General features: G+C 42.2%; 1 protein-coding gene across 1 annotated transcript in view; it reads right to left on the minus strand.

The window, feature by feature from the left end:
* Positions 1 to 17,503, minus strand: part of phactr4a (phosphatase and actin regulator 4a) — a 49,108-nt gene that overhangs the window by 29,165 nt on the left and 2,440 nt on the right. The window contains 2 exon segments of the mRNA XM_036562609.1: positions 161 to 241; positions 923 to 1,096. Coding sequence (XP_036418502.1) covers positions 161 to 241; positions 923 to 1,096 — 255 coding nt within the window.

The raw sequence follows: 17,503 nt of genomic DNA on the forward strand, positions 1-17,503 counted from the left end.
AATTTGGATGAGCGCACCAGCACCCCCTACTGTGAACTCCATCTTCTCTGAGTTTGTTCCCACCCACATACAACCCAAAATTTCGCATTTCTCAACTTCTCGCTGTCCCCAGACGTTCTTCTGGAAAAGCTACATCTGGTTCCGCGAGACTAGCTTGTACCGTTGTCTGAGATCTCCTTCAGTACTCCTTTATCTATCAGCTCCTGTCTGGGCTTCCGCATCGAGATTTTCCTCTCCAGCACTGACGACAGACAGAGAGGAGAGTCGGTTAGAAACAGGACACGTCACAGTCAACAGATCTTCTAAACAGAGCTTACAGCAGGTTACAGAGCTCCGGGGTTGTGAGTCTGGGGGGTTATTTGGTTAGAAGGTGGTACGAGAGGTGGAGACCATCTGGGCTTTGTTCACATTATCAGGCTGAAGTGGCACAAGTCAGATGTTTAGCCTCGATGTGGCACAGATCTGTGAGACCACATCTAAATTAGTTTTATATGTGGTCCTAGATCGTTCGTCGAACATGGTTACGTTATTGATCACGACGTGTGCACGCTGGTCGTTTCAGCTTTGTTCACAGTGAGGACAGATTTGAGTCACTTATACAGAAGTCTGAAAATCTAATTTGGGCAAAAAACTCTCAACTGAGCAATGAGGCCTGTAATGTGAACACAGCCTGATTTAACCGAACCAAAACCAAATGTGCAGAACAGAATTAGAAGAATTAAAACAATGTTATCTCAGAATGGAACAAGCAGATGATCAGTGCTCATTAAGTCCTGATGATAGACAGCATGCTCAGAAATGATCACAGCGTCATAGAAGAAATAGATCACTTCAATTCCTACAGCAAAAGCTCTGAAGAACATGGAGTTTTAGTTTTGAACTTAAGTGCAAATTGTAAACAGACTGATAGAGCGACAGGTACCTTCTGACGTCTCCTTGAACTTCTCGCTGGTGCCTTTCTTCTTCTTCCATTTCCAGGGTTTGAAGATCTTGCCCAGGTTGAACTTGCCCTTACGTTTGGATGGAGGTGTACCTCCTCCCGAGTTGGCCCCGTCGCTGCCCACCGTGCTTTGCTGCTGGTCATCGACTTCATCGTCTAGAGGGAAGAAGAGCGAGAGACAGCTTTACATTTTTACTTTATTTCGTTCCTGGAATCCACTTATATCATTTATGTGGCTTTAGGGACCAAAAACAGTCATTACACCTTTCTCCATGACTACTTCCCAGCCCCCCGTGACCTTCAGACCGTAACCTGTTTTAGCCTTTAAGTTCTTAATTTTTCAGGAGATGTTTGTGAGGAGATATAAGATAATCCACCTGCATAATGAAGGAGAAAGACCAAAGTGAAAGTTTCCAAAACTGGAGATCACAAACTGATTAAAAGCTACAGAGAAAATGGGGCTCCTAACAACCACCTGGAAGACCTGGTCGACCCCAAAACTGCCACCATCAGATAAACAGCACTTAAAGCTTTCTGTTAAACGTGTCTATTTTTAATCAATGCTTAAAAAAGAATTGACGGCCATTTCGACTGAAAGCTAAACCTACATTAAATTAAATCGAGAGTAGTTTTGATTTCTGCATCGTGCTGCACAATCAGAGCTCTGTAGAATCAAGACTTTTTCACCACCACTCAAATCTGGATCTCTGAATCAAACGTTATCAAACCTGTAAATATGCACATGGAGAACACTGGGCCTCGTTCTCCAACCGTTCTAGAGAAGAAATCTCTTCTTAAACCCACTTCCGCAGTTTTGATGAAGACTCTGACTCACCAGTGTCTCTGATGTGGGGTTTGTTCTTAGGCAAGAACAGAATCTACACACAGTCAAGAGCACAGAGCTGAGAACAGTTCTGCGCTTTAAGAACTCATCATGAATCTGACGCAGACTTTTTCTTAGGACCTTTATCAAGAACATTCCTAAGAACAAACTTAGGAAGATGTTGGAGAACGAGGTTTAATGTTCCAGAGGGGTTCAAACTCTGAAACCTGAGGGTTATTTTGATGCTGATCAGACATTCAGTCAGTCCATCACTGATCACCACAATCACATCTAAGCAACAGGGGTGTAAGAAAATATCGATACGCTTAAGTATCACGATATTGTTTTATGAAACTGTATCGATTCTCAATTAATAGTTTACATACGAAGATTTGTGGCAGTAACTCGTGTTTTTAATGTTAATTCAGTCTCACTTTAAGTCTGCTGTACAGTCTATTGTACTGTCCAGCTCAGTATCACTACTGACCCCTGATACGGTGGTTCAGTTTATTTCTGTTCCACCTTAAATGGTGCAATAATTACATTCTGGTACCTAATGTGTCACAACAATACCTGCTGCAGCATTTAAGGTGGAACGGGAAAATTTGAACAAGAACACAGTGAACAGAAAACCGACTTTAGCTTCATTTTAAAAAGACAGTTCTTCAGGGGTTCTTTGGTAAAGAAAATGGTTCTATATTGAACCGTGAACACTCAAAGAACCCTCTGCATTATGAAAGCGTTCTTCACCTTGACAGTGAATGTGCTGTAGATGGTTCTATACAACATGCAGATGGGTTCTCCTACTGTTACGATGACAAGCTTGAAACAATAGCAGAACTCTTTTGGGTGCTATACAGAACCTTTTCACAAAAGTCACTATATATATACATACACACTAAAGAACCTCTGAAGAACCATCTTTTTAAGAGTGTACAGTTTATGTAGAGAGCGACTGATAAAAATGTGCTACGGAACGACGTTTCGACAAGACAGCACGGTCTGTGAGAACAAGACTTCCACAATATGGTGAACACAGTGGAACCTCGGTACTCCAAACCCTCCCGACAGCACGTCACTGACATCACTGTGTTTAAGTTGTACAAGGAGGTAAAATAAACTTTTATAAAAAAAAAATAAATTATTGATATAGAAAAACGTTCACTGCAGACCCTGAATGCAGATCCCATCGTGCTCTGACTGCATGAAAAGTAAACTTGTTCTCTCACTCAGATTTTATCCACAGTGGTGTTTTTATACTGTGACAATTTTCCTGAAATTAGACTTAAAAAATCACAATATATTGACTTTCTTACAGTATCGCAATATACTGAATCATAGCCGCTGTATCGTGATGTGTATCGTATCACCAGGTTCTCACGGATTCACAGCCCTAATAAGGAACAGCACAGACTCCAAGCGGAGAACGAAACCAGTGCAAATCACCACCCACACATCCCTGAGGATCAGGACGCAGCCGAGACGAGCTGCGCTGCTGCTACATTCCTCTCTCTGGGTAAAAATACCATCTGTACGTCTCAGAAGCAGCAGCTGTTCCACCCAGGCGTAACAACTGCAGCCCACCGAACAAGAGGAGGAAATATGAGTGGGATTCAGGGCTGTCACGATACCCGATGACCGAGTTTCAACACTGATACCAAGTGCAGCCTGACGATACTCGATGGCAAACGACACTATAGCAAAGAATTACAAACAATAATTGTTCAAACACAGAACGTTTACTGACTGAACAGAGAAATATATCATTTTTCCTCTTATAGAACAGAACCTTTATGTTCTGTGGAGGTTCTTTAAACTGAAAGGACTGGGGAACCAAAAGTTGTTCTATGGCATGGCCCCAAAAGAGCACTCGTTTATTTAAAGGTGCGATATTGAATAAGTACTGAAACGTTTGGCAGCTAATATATAATATATACTACATAATATATAATATAAACCACGACTTATTATTTAGCAAACAAGTCACAAATATAAACAAAATGATTGTTCTAAAATATAAAAATAAAAATTGATCAGATCAATTCAATGCATTAAAGGCTTTTCCTTATTTAGGCTAATTTTTAAAAAAATGCTATTTTTCATATTTTAGAACAACAATAGAGCAAAAATTTCTAAACAAACCTATTTCAGATTCTTCTTGCCATCTTAATTTATTTATTTATTCATTCATTCATTCATTTATTTATTTATTTTTGTGGAAAAATCCATACATTAGTATGCATAAGAAAATTCATTTGCATTGAAGTCTTTCAGGTGAAAGGTGTCTTAAACGTTATTAAAGCGCTTATTCAGCTGGCTGTGTCCAAACTTCTGACTGCAGTAGTGGTAGTTTGTGCGTCACCAACAGTGAGAACAGGGCAGTTTAACGATGAGCTACTAATAAATCAAATGATTTCTCGTTAAACTGAAACAGAGACAGTGACAAACAGTCCATCCTCTAGAACCCGTACAGAACGCAGCAGCATGGATCCTCACAGCACCAACACAGAGAGCTCATACCCCCCCGTTACACACTGCACTGACCGCCTGGATCTGTTAGAGAGAGGTTAAAGCTCTGCTGCTGGTTTTTAAAGCTCTAAATGGCCTTAAAGCTCCTGACCGTCTGTTTATGATCTCAGATCTGCAGATTCTGACCTTCTGAACTCCTTCAGTAAAACAGAAAACGTGGAGAGACTCTTTCAGTTATTCTGCTTCTAAACTGTGGAGCTCAGTTCAGCTTTTTTAGACAGTCGAGCTCAGAGCTCACTTATTATTATTATTATCAATATTAATATTAGTGTTATTATTATTATCAGTGTGCGAGGCAGGCGTGTACGCTGAGAGCAGCTGTGTGTGTGTAGGGAGCCTCTCCCGTGGTGCTGGCGCGGTAAACACCCCGTACAGTTTTAGGCGATGACTCTAACGCTGCTTTTGCTCAACTACCCAGCTGCCAAACCCTGCGGTCATCAACGCCGACGACACTATCCAGCGCTCAGAGCTGCCGTCTGAACCGGTTACAGAGCTCTGAGCCTCAGTAACAGCTCAGCTCTGTAAACCTGACGTGGAAAAGCAAACCATCCAGTTTCACAACCAGCGCCAGGAGACAAGACACAGCTGATACTGTCTGTATGATCAGAGCGTCTGCACCGTATACTGAACACTTTATCACATTATATCCCACTTTATATATAACTAAGATCAAATCTGCAGTGACCATGTACACACAGCGCCGCACAAAAGGTTTAGGTGGTGCTGATCCACAAGATGCATAACACAATATTTACTGTTTCACACATCTGATCAGAGAAAATAGTGTACCAGTGCCACATTTAAAAAACTACTATCAAAAACTAACGCTTCACTTCATCTCGCTCCAAAAGAATAACTATTGTAATTAAAAAGAAAAGATAACAGTTTGCTGCTGGTTTTTGGCATCATAAATACAAAACTGTGTTTCAGAAGAATAAAATCAAATGGAAGTGCATATATGAGGACACAATATAAACGTTAGACCTTGATTTTACTTTAAAAAGAGTTGAGAAACTGACTTGACTGTACTTTTTGCTAAAGAAAAATTCAAGATAACTTTAGTTTAAGTACTACAAAAATTTTAAATACCAGGATCAAAACGTAACATTTCTAAAATCAAACTCTTTATTGTCATTTCTTCTCATCACAGATGTGTTGAGAGAAGAACAAAATGTAGTTTGTCCAAAACACAGTGATGAATTTAACACAGAACAGCAGCAGACAGACGATAAATACAGACAGACTATACACAATAAGCTCTTCTGTGCAATACACAATAAATATATACCCATTAAGTAGAGGACACTGGAGAAAATGAGTAATATTTGCTAGAAATTTGCTGTTTAGTTATATTTCTTTGCTGAAAACTTAAATTATTTGAGTAAAATATCAGCCAACTTGCTTAAATTGTAGAAACATTGTAGAAAGTAAAGTATAATATTATAATCATAACAGAATTGATAATTAATTGTGGACATAATTATCAAACGATCTGCACTCATGCAGTCAGACTGTCTGAGGCTCAGACTGATAATAACAACAACATCATCATCATCATCATCATCATCATGCGTATTCATAGCCAAGGCCTAAACAGACAGGACTCAGTGGTTCTGGTATGAATCACTGTGTATTAATGAGTCAGTGTGCATTAAAGGGTAAAGGGTTATAATATCACAGGCGCTCATTTCTAAATAAAAACACAGTACAGCTGTCTCTGCGGTCACACTCCGCTATTTCAGCCATCAGTCTCACTGCTCCTTCACCAAAAGTCTCCCTCTATCAGCCAGCACTGCTCAGGTAGAGAGACCCAGCAGCAGAGCTGGGGACCGACCAAAATCAAGAGTCAAGAGTCAAGTCAAAGTTTATTTATATAGCGCTTTCCACAGAAAAGTCCAGGTCTGAGCTCCCAATCCTGCCAATGGAGACAGCGGCAAGATAAACTCCCTAAGAACAAGAGGAAGAAACACTGACAGGAACCAAGACTCAAACCCATCCTCCTCTGGTCGACACCGGATAGCAAACAGTAACACGAGCAAATGAGCAGAGGATAAGAAACAGAGAATACAAACACTAATATCATAGTAGTGGCAACAACCGGCAGTCCAAACCCTGAAAAACAGCCCCGCCCATCATCCCTCCTCCACCAGACTTTACTGTTGGCTCTGCATTCCGGTAGGTAACGTTCTCCTGACATCCACCAAACCCAGATTCATCATCAGACTGACAGACAGAGAAGCTGATTCATCACTCCAGAGAACACGGTTCCACTGATCCAGAGTCCAGTGGTGGTGCTTTACTCCGCTCCAGCCGACACTTGGCATTGAACATAGTGATCTTAGGCTTGTGTGCAGCTGCTCAGCCATGGAGACCCATTTAATGAAGCTCCTGAGGCTCAGTTCCTGCTTTACAATAATAGCACCTTCAGTTGTCATGGGCAGATCTAGCAGGGAAGTAATTTCGCTGACTCGTGGCAGAGGAGGCATCCTATCACAGAGCCATGTTTAAAGTCACTGAGCTCTTCAGTTCGACCCTCTACTGCCAGTGTCTGTCTGTGGAGACTGAAAGGCTGTGAGCTTAATTTTATACACCTGTTAGTAATGGGTGTGGCTGAAACACCTGAACTTCATAATTAGGAGGGGTGTCCCAATACTTTTGGCCATCTAGTGAATGTTCGGATCACCCATGATGCATGCTAATGGCAGAGAGAGAGAGAGAGAGAGAGAGAGAGAGAGAGAGAGAGAGAATATTGGAAAGCTGCTGGTTGAGTGAGCAGTAGAGTAAGCAAGCTGTGCTGCTCACTTTGCAGAGGGCGTCTGTTCTAAATAAATAACGAGAGAGAGAGAGAGCGAGAGAGAGAGAGAGAGAGAGAGAGAGAGAGCGAGAGAGAGAGCGAGAGAGAGAAAGAGAAAGGGAGAGAAGCCAAACTGGTCCTGAGACACAAGACAAGTCAAGTCTCGCAGGACCGCCCCAGTGAGATGAGGGTGTTGATATCCTGCTGGCACTGAATGCCCTGTAACGCTCCTGCCAGGCGGCGAGAGAATCAGGGGCTGCAGTTCCCTCTAAGCTAAACAGGACTCAGAAACAGAAACAGGCCCTTTTCACACTTCCGCATTGTTTCTGCTGGAAGGTGTCGCTGCAGGGTAACTCAGCTTAGCTCAGGGCTTTTAGAAGTTTGAAGCAAAAACAGCCGCATCTCAGTTTCAGTGGTTTGTCAGCTGACGATGAGCAGAAAAATTGGGTTTATTAAAGGGAGTAAACTTCGTCAGACGGAGGAGAAGAACGTCTGCGTCAGCATTTCACTGACGTTAATGTGCAGTTTGTGCAGTAAAGTTGCTGCTTCAGCCGCTTTCAGAGGAACAGTTTCTCCCTCTAAAGCTGTATCTGAGAGAGCGACAGCTCAGCGGGGAGCAGGCGTTCACTGGAGCCGGTGAAAACGTCTACAGCAGCGCTACGGACCCTGCGCGCCCCCTGCTGGTATGTATGTGTTTAGCTTTTTTCCATCTAGTTCATTGTTATTTCAGCATCTCCAGCTAACGTGGCTAATCTGGCGTTTTGGTTGTAGTTATTTTCACCTCTACTGATTTATCTCTCTGTAGACGTAGCTGACGCTACTGTGCTCTGACAGCTGTGAAGGAATTTTTCCACGAAGCATTTATATTTATCCAACACTCTTAAAAAGATGGTTCTTTAAGGGTTCTTTGGTAAAGACAGTGGTTCTATATAAAGCCATGAGCCAAAGAACCATTTGGATGTTTAAATGGTTCTTTGTATGGTGAAATCGTTCTTCACACTGACAGAGAACGTGTTGTATGTGGTTCTATATATAACCTTTTTGAAACAAGTTCCATAAAGCGCCAAAAGGGTTCTTGTATTGTTACGATGTGAAGCTTGTAACAATAGCAGAACCCTTTTTGGTGCAACATATTCTTCATCAATAATGTTGATATTGTTCTATTAATTGCCTGGCCTTACTCCATTACTAATTCATTTTTAAATTATAATTTTAATTGTCTGTATTTTATCATTCATAAAGCACTTTGTGTGAGAAAGATGCTCTATAAATAAATTTGTCTTGCCTTAATAATACTGACCGGTAGTGCCTGAATCAATAGCTTTGACTGAAGTCAGTCCACTTGTCAAAGCAGGACACACTCGACTTTTTTTTGTGCTGCATAAGCAGAAATGTGGACTGGCTGCAGAACCACAGGCACTTCTACACTCTGCAACACCTCTTTACACTTTAACAGACTGGATTAGGCATCAAGTGAAACAGCCCAGAGAGTCTTAAACACATAGAGGTTAATCAATATACTGGGTTGGCAATGACGGACTACGAACCCAAAAGTAGTTCAGTTGAGTTAAACTATTTTAAGGTCACTCATTACTGATGCAGACGGTATCATCTCCACTGTAAAGCACTGACCAATAGACTGGGCCCAAGGTCTCCATGCCTGATGCCAAGCGTGGGCTATAAAGCCCCCCAGCATTGAGCTGTGGAGCAGTGGAACTGTGTTCTCTGGAGTGATGGAGCTCCATCTAATACCTTTCCAGACCATCCAACATCAGTACCTGGCTGAAGATGGGTCCAATCCGGTGCCACAATCGGTGTTGGATCCGACATTGACGACATTCACTCATAGGATATCGGGCAGACAGTGCCGATCTGCTTACCAGTCCAGATTCCAGTCCGCAGCTTGCGCCAGACTATGAACCCACCACAATATAACACAGTGCGACATGAAACGTCACCAATCCAGATTCCATTCCACATCTTATCATGAACCTGTGCCAATTCAGTCTGTATACCTGAGTGAGCAAATAACATCAGCTGCTGTTTTGACTTAAATGTTGTTTGGAGATATTTTATTCTGGAAACGCCGAAAAGCCAGACCGCTGCTTGTGATGTGTGTAAGGCCAGCGTGCCGAGGGGTGGAAGTACAGCTGTGTCACACATACAACCAGTTTAATCACCTGCAGACTTTTCACGGGAAAGAGCACCAGGAGTTCATGCTAACAGACAGGAAGACGCCACGAGGCAGCGACTCTCGCTGATGCTCTCCAGAAACGCGATAAACTTCCAGCAGAGAAGCCCAAAGGCTGAAGGATTACATCGAAGTAGCTGGACTTCCTTACACTCGATGACCAGCCGCTACCTGCAGAGGGAAATGACGGCTTTACCGGCCTGTTGGAGAACTTAGAGCCCAGATACAATCTGCCATCCGGTTCTTCACTTTATTTTACAGGTTTATTTTAAATCCACAGTTGCTGCTGCTGTAATTGTCATAATACTTGACCTGTTCAGATGAGGCAGCCAAGCTTATCGTTACGTTCAACTGTAACATCTTGTCCGGTTTTGTCCGTCTTCCCCGTTTTAAACGTGTGATTTTGTTGTTTTTGCCCTCTTGTAATTGTGTTCCTCTGTCTGTAGTCTGCAGCTCCGCCCTAACGTTCTTCCCAGGTGTTCCTTGTTTTCCCTCTGTGTATTTATACCCCGTGTTTGGCTCAGTCTTTGTCTTCTGTCTGTTTCTCAGTTTCTGTTTTTGTTACTTTATGCATTTGTCTGTTGGACCTCAGTTATTCTGTGTTTGGGCTTTGTTAAGTTCGTTTTGAAATAATATTAAAGTAAAATGAGCTCTTGTATCAGAATCTGTGTGGTGTCGGCAGTTGAGTACTGGAATCAGAGCGGAACTGAAAAACATGGATCTTCCCATCACTATACCTGACCTCACTAATGCTGAGGAAGCAGCAGCCAGAGAATGAGACGAGGGACGAGAAGGAAAGATGGAACAACAGAGAGACTGAAAATGCAGGTTTAGATGAGAAGATAAAGCTGTGCTGGAACAAAAGGTGACGCAACCATCCAGTGAAGAACAAACACAGAGCAGTGTGGTGTCCTCTGCTGCCTCATAGCTGAATCAGGGCTACAGCGAGTCGCTCCTCCTCCTCATGATGAGCCGCCGCCTTAAATAACCCTTTATAAAGAGCTGCTCCACCTGCATCCTAAAAACCAGATCTCCTGCTCTGGATCTCCAACCACTCACCGACACTCGGGCCGAGTCTCAGATCGGACAGACGTCCGGCGCTGTGCAGAATCAGAGACGCCCCTTCATTTATCTACATTACAGTCAAAATGGCTGTTAAGTACAAACTATTCAATCTTCAGCAGATATTTTGGTAGCAATTTCAACAAATCCTGAATTCACAAGACGTTATAAATGTGCTTATAACTCACCATGGTAACAATGCTTTGTAAACTCTAATAATGCTTCATAAGGCTCTATGAATCTAATAAAGTGGTAATTAATTCTTTGGTGACTCGTAACTGTGTTCTCTGGAGTGACTGAGCTCCATCCAATACCTTTGGGATGAGTTGGAGTGACCCAGAACTGACCATCCAACATCAGTACCTGACCTCACTAATGCTCAATCAAATCCTCACAGCAATGTTCAACATCTAGTGTAGAGCCTTCCCAGAAGAGTAGAGGCTGTTACTGCAGCACAGACTCACTATTAACACCTTCATTTCAGAAGAAACTCTGGACTCGACAGAGTTCTGGACACAATCTACACACTTAAAAAAGATGGTTCTTCAAGGGTTCTTTAGTAAAGAAAATGGTTCTATACAGAACCACGTTCTTCATATTGATAAAAAATGTCCTAACACATTTTGAAAAGGGTTCTGTATAGCACCAAAATGGGTTCTTCTGTTGTTGCTTGTAACAATAGAAGAACTCTTTTTGGTGCTTTATAGAACCATCTACAACACATTCTCCATCAATCTGAAGAACGATTTCACCATGCAGAGAACCCTTTAATTATGCAAAGGGTTCTTTGAGTGTCCATGGTTCTATATAGAGCCATTTTCTTTACTAAAGAACCCTTAATAATAATAATAATAATAATAATAATAATAATATCTTAGAGCACTTTCCAACTTTACAACAGTAACAGCTGAAATTATGAGTATTAATTGAAATAAAAAGTAATGATATAAAATAAACAAATAAAAAGATAAACACCAAAGAGACGTAGAATTTTAATTAATTCATTATGCATTAATTACCCTCTATATATACATTAATTCACCTCAATAAAAGCTCCTTAATCAAACCCCTCTAACTTCCTCTTGGAGGTGTTTGATGAGCAGCTAACGAGCAGCTCAGCAGAGCAGCTGTTGATCGCGTCTCACTGGCTGATCTAACGCCGCGTCCCAAACCACACACTTCTGTACTTCACTCACTGCACTAATGAGTGCACTTCTAATGGGATATGCACTATTTTTACACACTATTCAGTGAGCTAGTATGCGGTTTGGGACGGGATGCTAATAACTCAGTGTTTAGATTTCAGCTTTCATTTATTATCAATACAGCAACAAATCAAATAAAATCAAGTCAATAAACTCAAATGTATCAGTTAATACACTTTAAAGAGATTTAAAGGTGTTTAAAACGTGTTTTACTGCCTTTGTTGGATCAGTTATATCTTTATCTCATTACACACAGACACAGCACTGCTGAGTGAACCTGAGGTTGCTATCAAAATGACTGGTATCAGTATTGGAAGCACCACCCAGCCCTGTCCCAAACACACACACACACACACACACACACACACACACACACACACACACACACACACACACACACACACCTCTGGAGACGCAGCCTGTCGCCATGGCGCCATGACCTTGTGTTACAACGCTGAGTGTGGAGTATCAGAGCTCAGGCAGAAGAACACGCCCAGCGACCCCTGACAGAACCGCGAGAGAGATCACACAGACACGCTGACACAGTGAGCAGAGCTGACGGAGAACCTGCACACTCCACACACACACACACACACACACACACACACACACACACACACCAGCACAGCGCCAGTACAGGCACATCAGCACACACACACACACACACACACACACACACACACACACACCAGCACAGCGCCAGTACAGCGCCAGTACAGGCACATCAGCACACACTCACACACACACACACACACACACACCAGCACAGCGCCAGTACAGCGCCAGTACAGGCACATCAGCACACACACACACACACACACACACACTGTTAGAGTGTATCGATTCACAGTGTTCATCAGCTCAATACCAAACGGTTCAATACATTCATCAACACATCAAAAACATAGAACGCCTGAAAATGCGTCTCATGTTAAAACACTGTGTCCAATTTCATATTTTTTTACATAAAAATAACGCACAGATATTGGAATTGTGGGACGATGTTGATCTTTTTCTAAATGCTGATAAATAAATGTTTATAAAATGTAGAAATCAGGACCACATCTGCCTGGATTAGCACTGCAAATTAATAAAATGCAGATATTCAGCATATCACACTCAATTTCTACGATACTTGAAAATGTTTCTACGTTCATTTTTGAAAAAAACATATATATAAAAATCTACTGTCAAAAACCATGAATATGATATTTATGCAATGATTTTTGTTTAACGTTATGAACTCTGCGCTGCACTGAATCCAATTAAACAGCTTTTTTAATGTAGCAAGCAGTTTTGAAGCTGATGATATCCAGAAAATCCACGATACGCTCAGAGATGCTCATTTTAACACAAAATGCAAAACTGCTCATCCCTGCCCAGCGCTGCCTCAGCGCAATGACGAAAATGTCAGGTTGAAACGTCGGCCAACATCTAAACATAAGTCGGGTGCCTGACGCTGCTGTCAGAACAAAACCTCGTATCTCAAAAAGAGAAGGAAAAACGTTCTTAACTTTTAATAGAAGAAAATGGATAAATAACTTCTTCCAAGCAATTTCTGTTGGTCTGTTCATCATGAGAGGCCAACATCGTTTTGATCAAAAAAATGAAAAACCACTGCGATTTGATTTGATACAGTTTGGTTGTTTTGGTGGATTCAGTCATACAGTATTCAAAAACACCCTAAATAAATCATTTCAACAGGAAACGTGGAACATAAATCAAACAACCCAAACACTGTAAACAGGCCACCGTTCACTGAAACAGAAAGTCCACTGAACTTTATAAGTAGTTTGCAGTTTGCTGACTTAATCAAACATGCAGGAGTCTGACTCAAAAAGCAGAGAACGGCAGAGGAACATGTTCCACTGAGGAAAGTCAGCAACACAGGAGAACCTGAGGAACAAAGTGCCATGAATGGTCACATGAAGGGCTGAGAGAAGGTTCATAGGGTTCTCAGACAGAACAGGTTAGAGATGAGTACTCAGGTACTCGGTTAACCGTTTGAGCCAATAGTCAAATTCACTATTCAGTTATCATCATCATCATCATCATCACCACAAGAAGATGGAAAAAATGCACGGAATAAGAAATTCTGGCTGCTGAAAATGGTCAAAAGTGGCACTGCAGAAAATGAGACTCAGACAGTTTGATCAGGAGCACAACAGTCAAAATATCAGCCACAATTTCTCTGAAGACCATCAGACACCAGATTTATAATCTGTTCATCAAGAGGAGATTCAACACCCAACAACTTCTCCCCTGCAGGTCTGACAGAGCCTAAAAACACAATGCGCAGAACAGCAGAGGCAGAACGTCCTGCAGCGCCGACGACGTCTGTGTGTTTATCAAATGATGAAAACACTCAGAAACATCAGACCCAGAGCCGATAACGGAGCTCAGCCGCTCTCGGCCGTCGAGGTCGCTGGACTCAGAGGAACATTCTGTACCGACTGTAATCATCTCAGGACGTACTCAGTGCGTCTGCGGCCTCACACTGAACTGACTGATCACCCATTTTAATGATGATAAAGCATGTTTTTAAATCGTGTTCACATATTTCTGATACTGAACTTGACACTGAGCCCACAGCCCTGCATCTAATTAGGCTGAAGTTCTTGGGTTTATTTTTGTTGTGTAACCTGAATATCTGTCCAAGACATTTCTAGGGTATGAATATTAAAATTAGAAATAAAAAATAATGATTCAGTGGTTTTAAAACTAAAAATGGGTTCCAAACAAAAAACCAATGTGCAAGGCTCCCCAGAATGATTGACATCCATGAGCACAAAATAATGAAAAATATCTGTAGTTTAACAAAAATATCATCTCAGTTATCAGTTATCTAACCTTTCGTTGGGGTAAAAAGTCTTAAAAAAGAAAAAGAATAAAACTACTTTTGATAAAACTACTCATTTTAAAAACTGCATTCATTCTCACCCATTTTACATGTTCAAACTGAAACAAATGCTCAATCATTAATATACTATTATTATGATGTGATTAATCTACTTTTTCTTACTGAGATGAAAATATGAAGCAGTTCGTGTTAAACGTGTCTGAATGCACAGCCGACAGAGACCCGAGTGTCAATATTTGCCCAGATGTGGATGCTGTGAGTCAGTTAAGCTGTACTGGAGCAGGCGGTGAGTGTAGACTCTGAACTCCAGCTGTAGTCCGGATGTAATTAGACTGGTGGGTTCTGAACTCGATGGGTTCAGTCCAATCTCTGTTCAGACCTTAACCCTGATTTTATCCCCGACTCTCAGTCTGAGTCTGAGCCGGTCGACTCTAGTCTGCAGATTATTTGAGTCAGTCAGAGTCGACAGTTGGAGAGAGAGTCGAGTAGTGAGTCAGATTCCCGATCGTGTTTCAGTCCAGGCAGAGTTTATCAAACGTTTCATTTTTTCGTCCCGACTCTGAGTGTAATCTAAATCTAATCTGTAAACTGGCCAGAGACTCAATCTGAACAGGCTCCTCCAACAGCCAATGAAAACTGAGAGTTAAAGAAAAACAAAACAGCAAGTAAACAAAGAAAATGGTGAAAGTCTCTCACGTGTGGAGCGAAGCTTTTAATGAGCTGAGTTTAAGGCACAATCGAGTTTATGTACATTTAAAACTCTAAAAACTCCACACTGACCACATCTTTAAGTCCATGATCCACTTAAACATGTTTACCTGCTGCTTCTTTACTGTTTCAGCGCAAACGGCAGAGAAAACAGCAGCAGCAGCTCCACGTTTACTTATCTGTGTCTCCTATTAACAGGGGAACACGCGTGATCCCAAGTTGTTCAGTGTGGATCCCCAATATTTCAGAAAACCTGCAGAGTCCAGTGTGACGGTGTGAGACACCCAGTCTGTTTATAACCTGTTTATAACCTGTTAAGGCTTCAAAAGTCGTGTAGTGTATCCTGGAATCTACTCCATGCGTGTAGAAACACTGTTCAACACATGATCATTCCTGTCAACACCTTCGCTCAATATTGACCATCTCCTCATCTATAACCAGCATCAGTAGTGGAGTGGAGTGATGACAGATTAGAGATGACAGCGATCTGAAACCAGGCATCATTATCGGACTGACATGAGCAGAAAACGCTGGATCAGATATCAGAGGAGAAAAAGAACAAATCTGATCTGATTCTGTAACAAATCTAAGCAGTGGGCGATACGGCAAAAACATAATATTGCGATACTCCAAGAAATTTTCACGATACACAATAAATGTCACAATACTTATTTTCTCAGACGTCTGATCAGCTGGAACAGAGAAAAAAGAGCCAGCAGAGCTACATTTACTACATACTATAAAAAGCTGATAAATACAATAATTTTTATTCAATATTTGACACTAAATCCACTAAAGTTTCACCGAAAAGGTTCTTCTGTGACAATGTCAAGCTTGTTACAATTACAGGACCCTTTTCGGTGCTATAAAGAACCATGTACAACACATTCTCCATCAATCCGAAGAACCATTTAAGCATGCAAAAGGTTCTTTTGCTGTTCATATTTCTATATAGAACCATTTTCTTTACTAAAGAACTCTTGGAGGACCATCTTTTTTAAGAGTGTAGACGTCGTATCCACCTGTAATAAGGATTGACAATGTTTAATTAAAGTAAACGATGTTATTTGATACAACTAAATTAGTGAGTTTCACTAATAAACAGTCAGTATTTGGTATATTCACCATCAGCCTCGTGTTTTTTTGGTCTGGCAGGTTAAACAACGTCCAAAAACGAGTCCAACTCTGAGCATCAGACGAAGTCTGAAGTCTGAAAAAGCTTTTAGGAGCAGATCCTCCAACGCAGAGCGCTGACAAGCGGAAACATGTCGTAGGAAAAAAGAGACGCAACAAAAACAACAAAACAGCTACAGAAACGCTGGGAGCTGTAAACAAAGCGTGTATCAACTCAGAGACACAGGCATGTAGAGCAGGACGCCGCCGCATTCCATCAAACCATGCCACCAACGCCACCAACGCCACCGCTGAGACTCCTTCAGAGTCCTGACTACACCACGAAAACACAGACAAACAAACAAACAAACAAACAAACAAAACGCTGTGCTCTGGGCCTGGACAGCTTTCCTGAGCTTCTGCAGGCAGTTTACTTCAAAGGAAAACACCACAGACCAGTTCACACAGCTGCTAATCACACATTCTAATCACCACCACTGATCTTAATCATTCTTTCTTGAGACCTCCCCTTAACTGCGATTGGTCCTATTTGTCAACTTGTTTATTCTGAGCCCTCCCCCTGACTGTAATGGGTCCTTGTTTGTTCTCGTACCACACTGACTGTGATTGGTCCTAATTACCCTCTCGTTTGTGTTCTGAGACCCCCCCCCGACTGTGATTGGTCCTCATTTGTTCTGAGACCTCCCCCGACTGTGACCGGTCCTCATTTGTTCTGAGACCTCCCCCGACTGTGACCGGTCCTCATTTGTTCTGAGACCTCCCCCGACTGTGACCGGTCCTCATTTGTTCTGAGACCTCCCCCGACTGTGACCGGTCCTCATTTGTTCTGAGACCTCCCCCCTCACTCTTATTGATCCTAATCACGACCATGTTTGTTCTTAGATCCTTCCTGACTGCCACTGATCTTAATTACAGTCTCCTTTGCTTTAAGACCCCCCCTGATTATAACTGGTCCTAAATACGGTCTCGTTTAAGACCTCCCTGTGGCATGCGCCCGCCCCCCGGGCCCTGATGATGACGGCCGCGAGAGCCGGCAGGAAGGCGGGGCCCGGGGGGCGGGCGCAACCACACTCCCCCGACTGTGATTGGTCCTAATCACCGTCTCGTTTGCTAGACTCCCCCTGACGTGATTGGTCATACCGCCTGTATCCCTGAGACCTCCCCCTGAGTGTGATTGGTCCTAATCACCGTCTCGTTTGTTCTGAGACCTCCCCCTGACTGTGATTGGTCCTAATCACCGCCTCGTATGCCCTGAGA

Source organism: Colossoma macropomum, unplaced genomic scaffold (assembly GCF_904425465.1).
Source record: "Colossoma macropomum unplaced genomic scaffold, Colossoma_macropomum, whole genome shotgun sequence".
Classification (NCBI taxonomy): domain Eukaryota; kingdom Metazoa; phylum Chordata; class Actinopteri; order Characiformes; family Serrasalmidae; genus Colossoma; species Colossoma macropomum.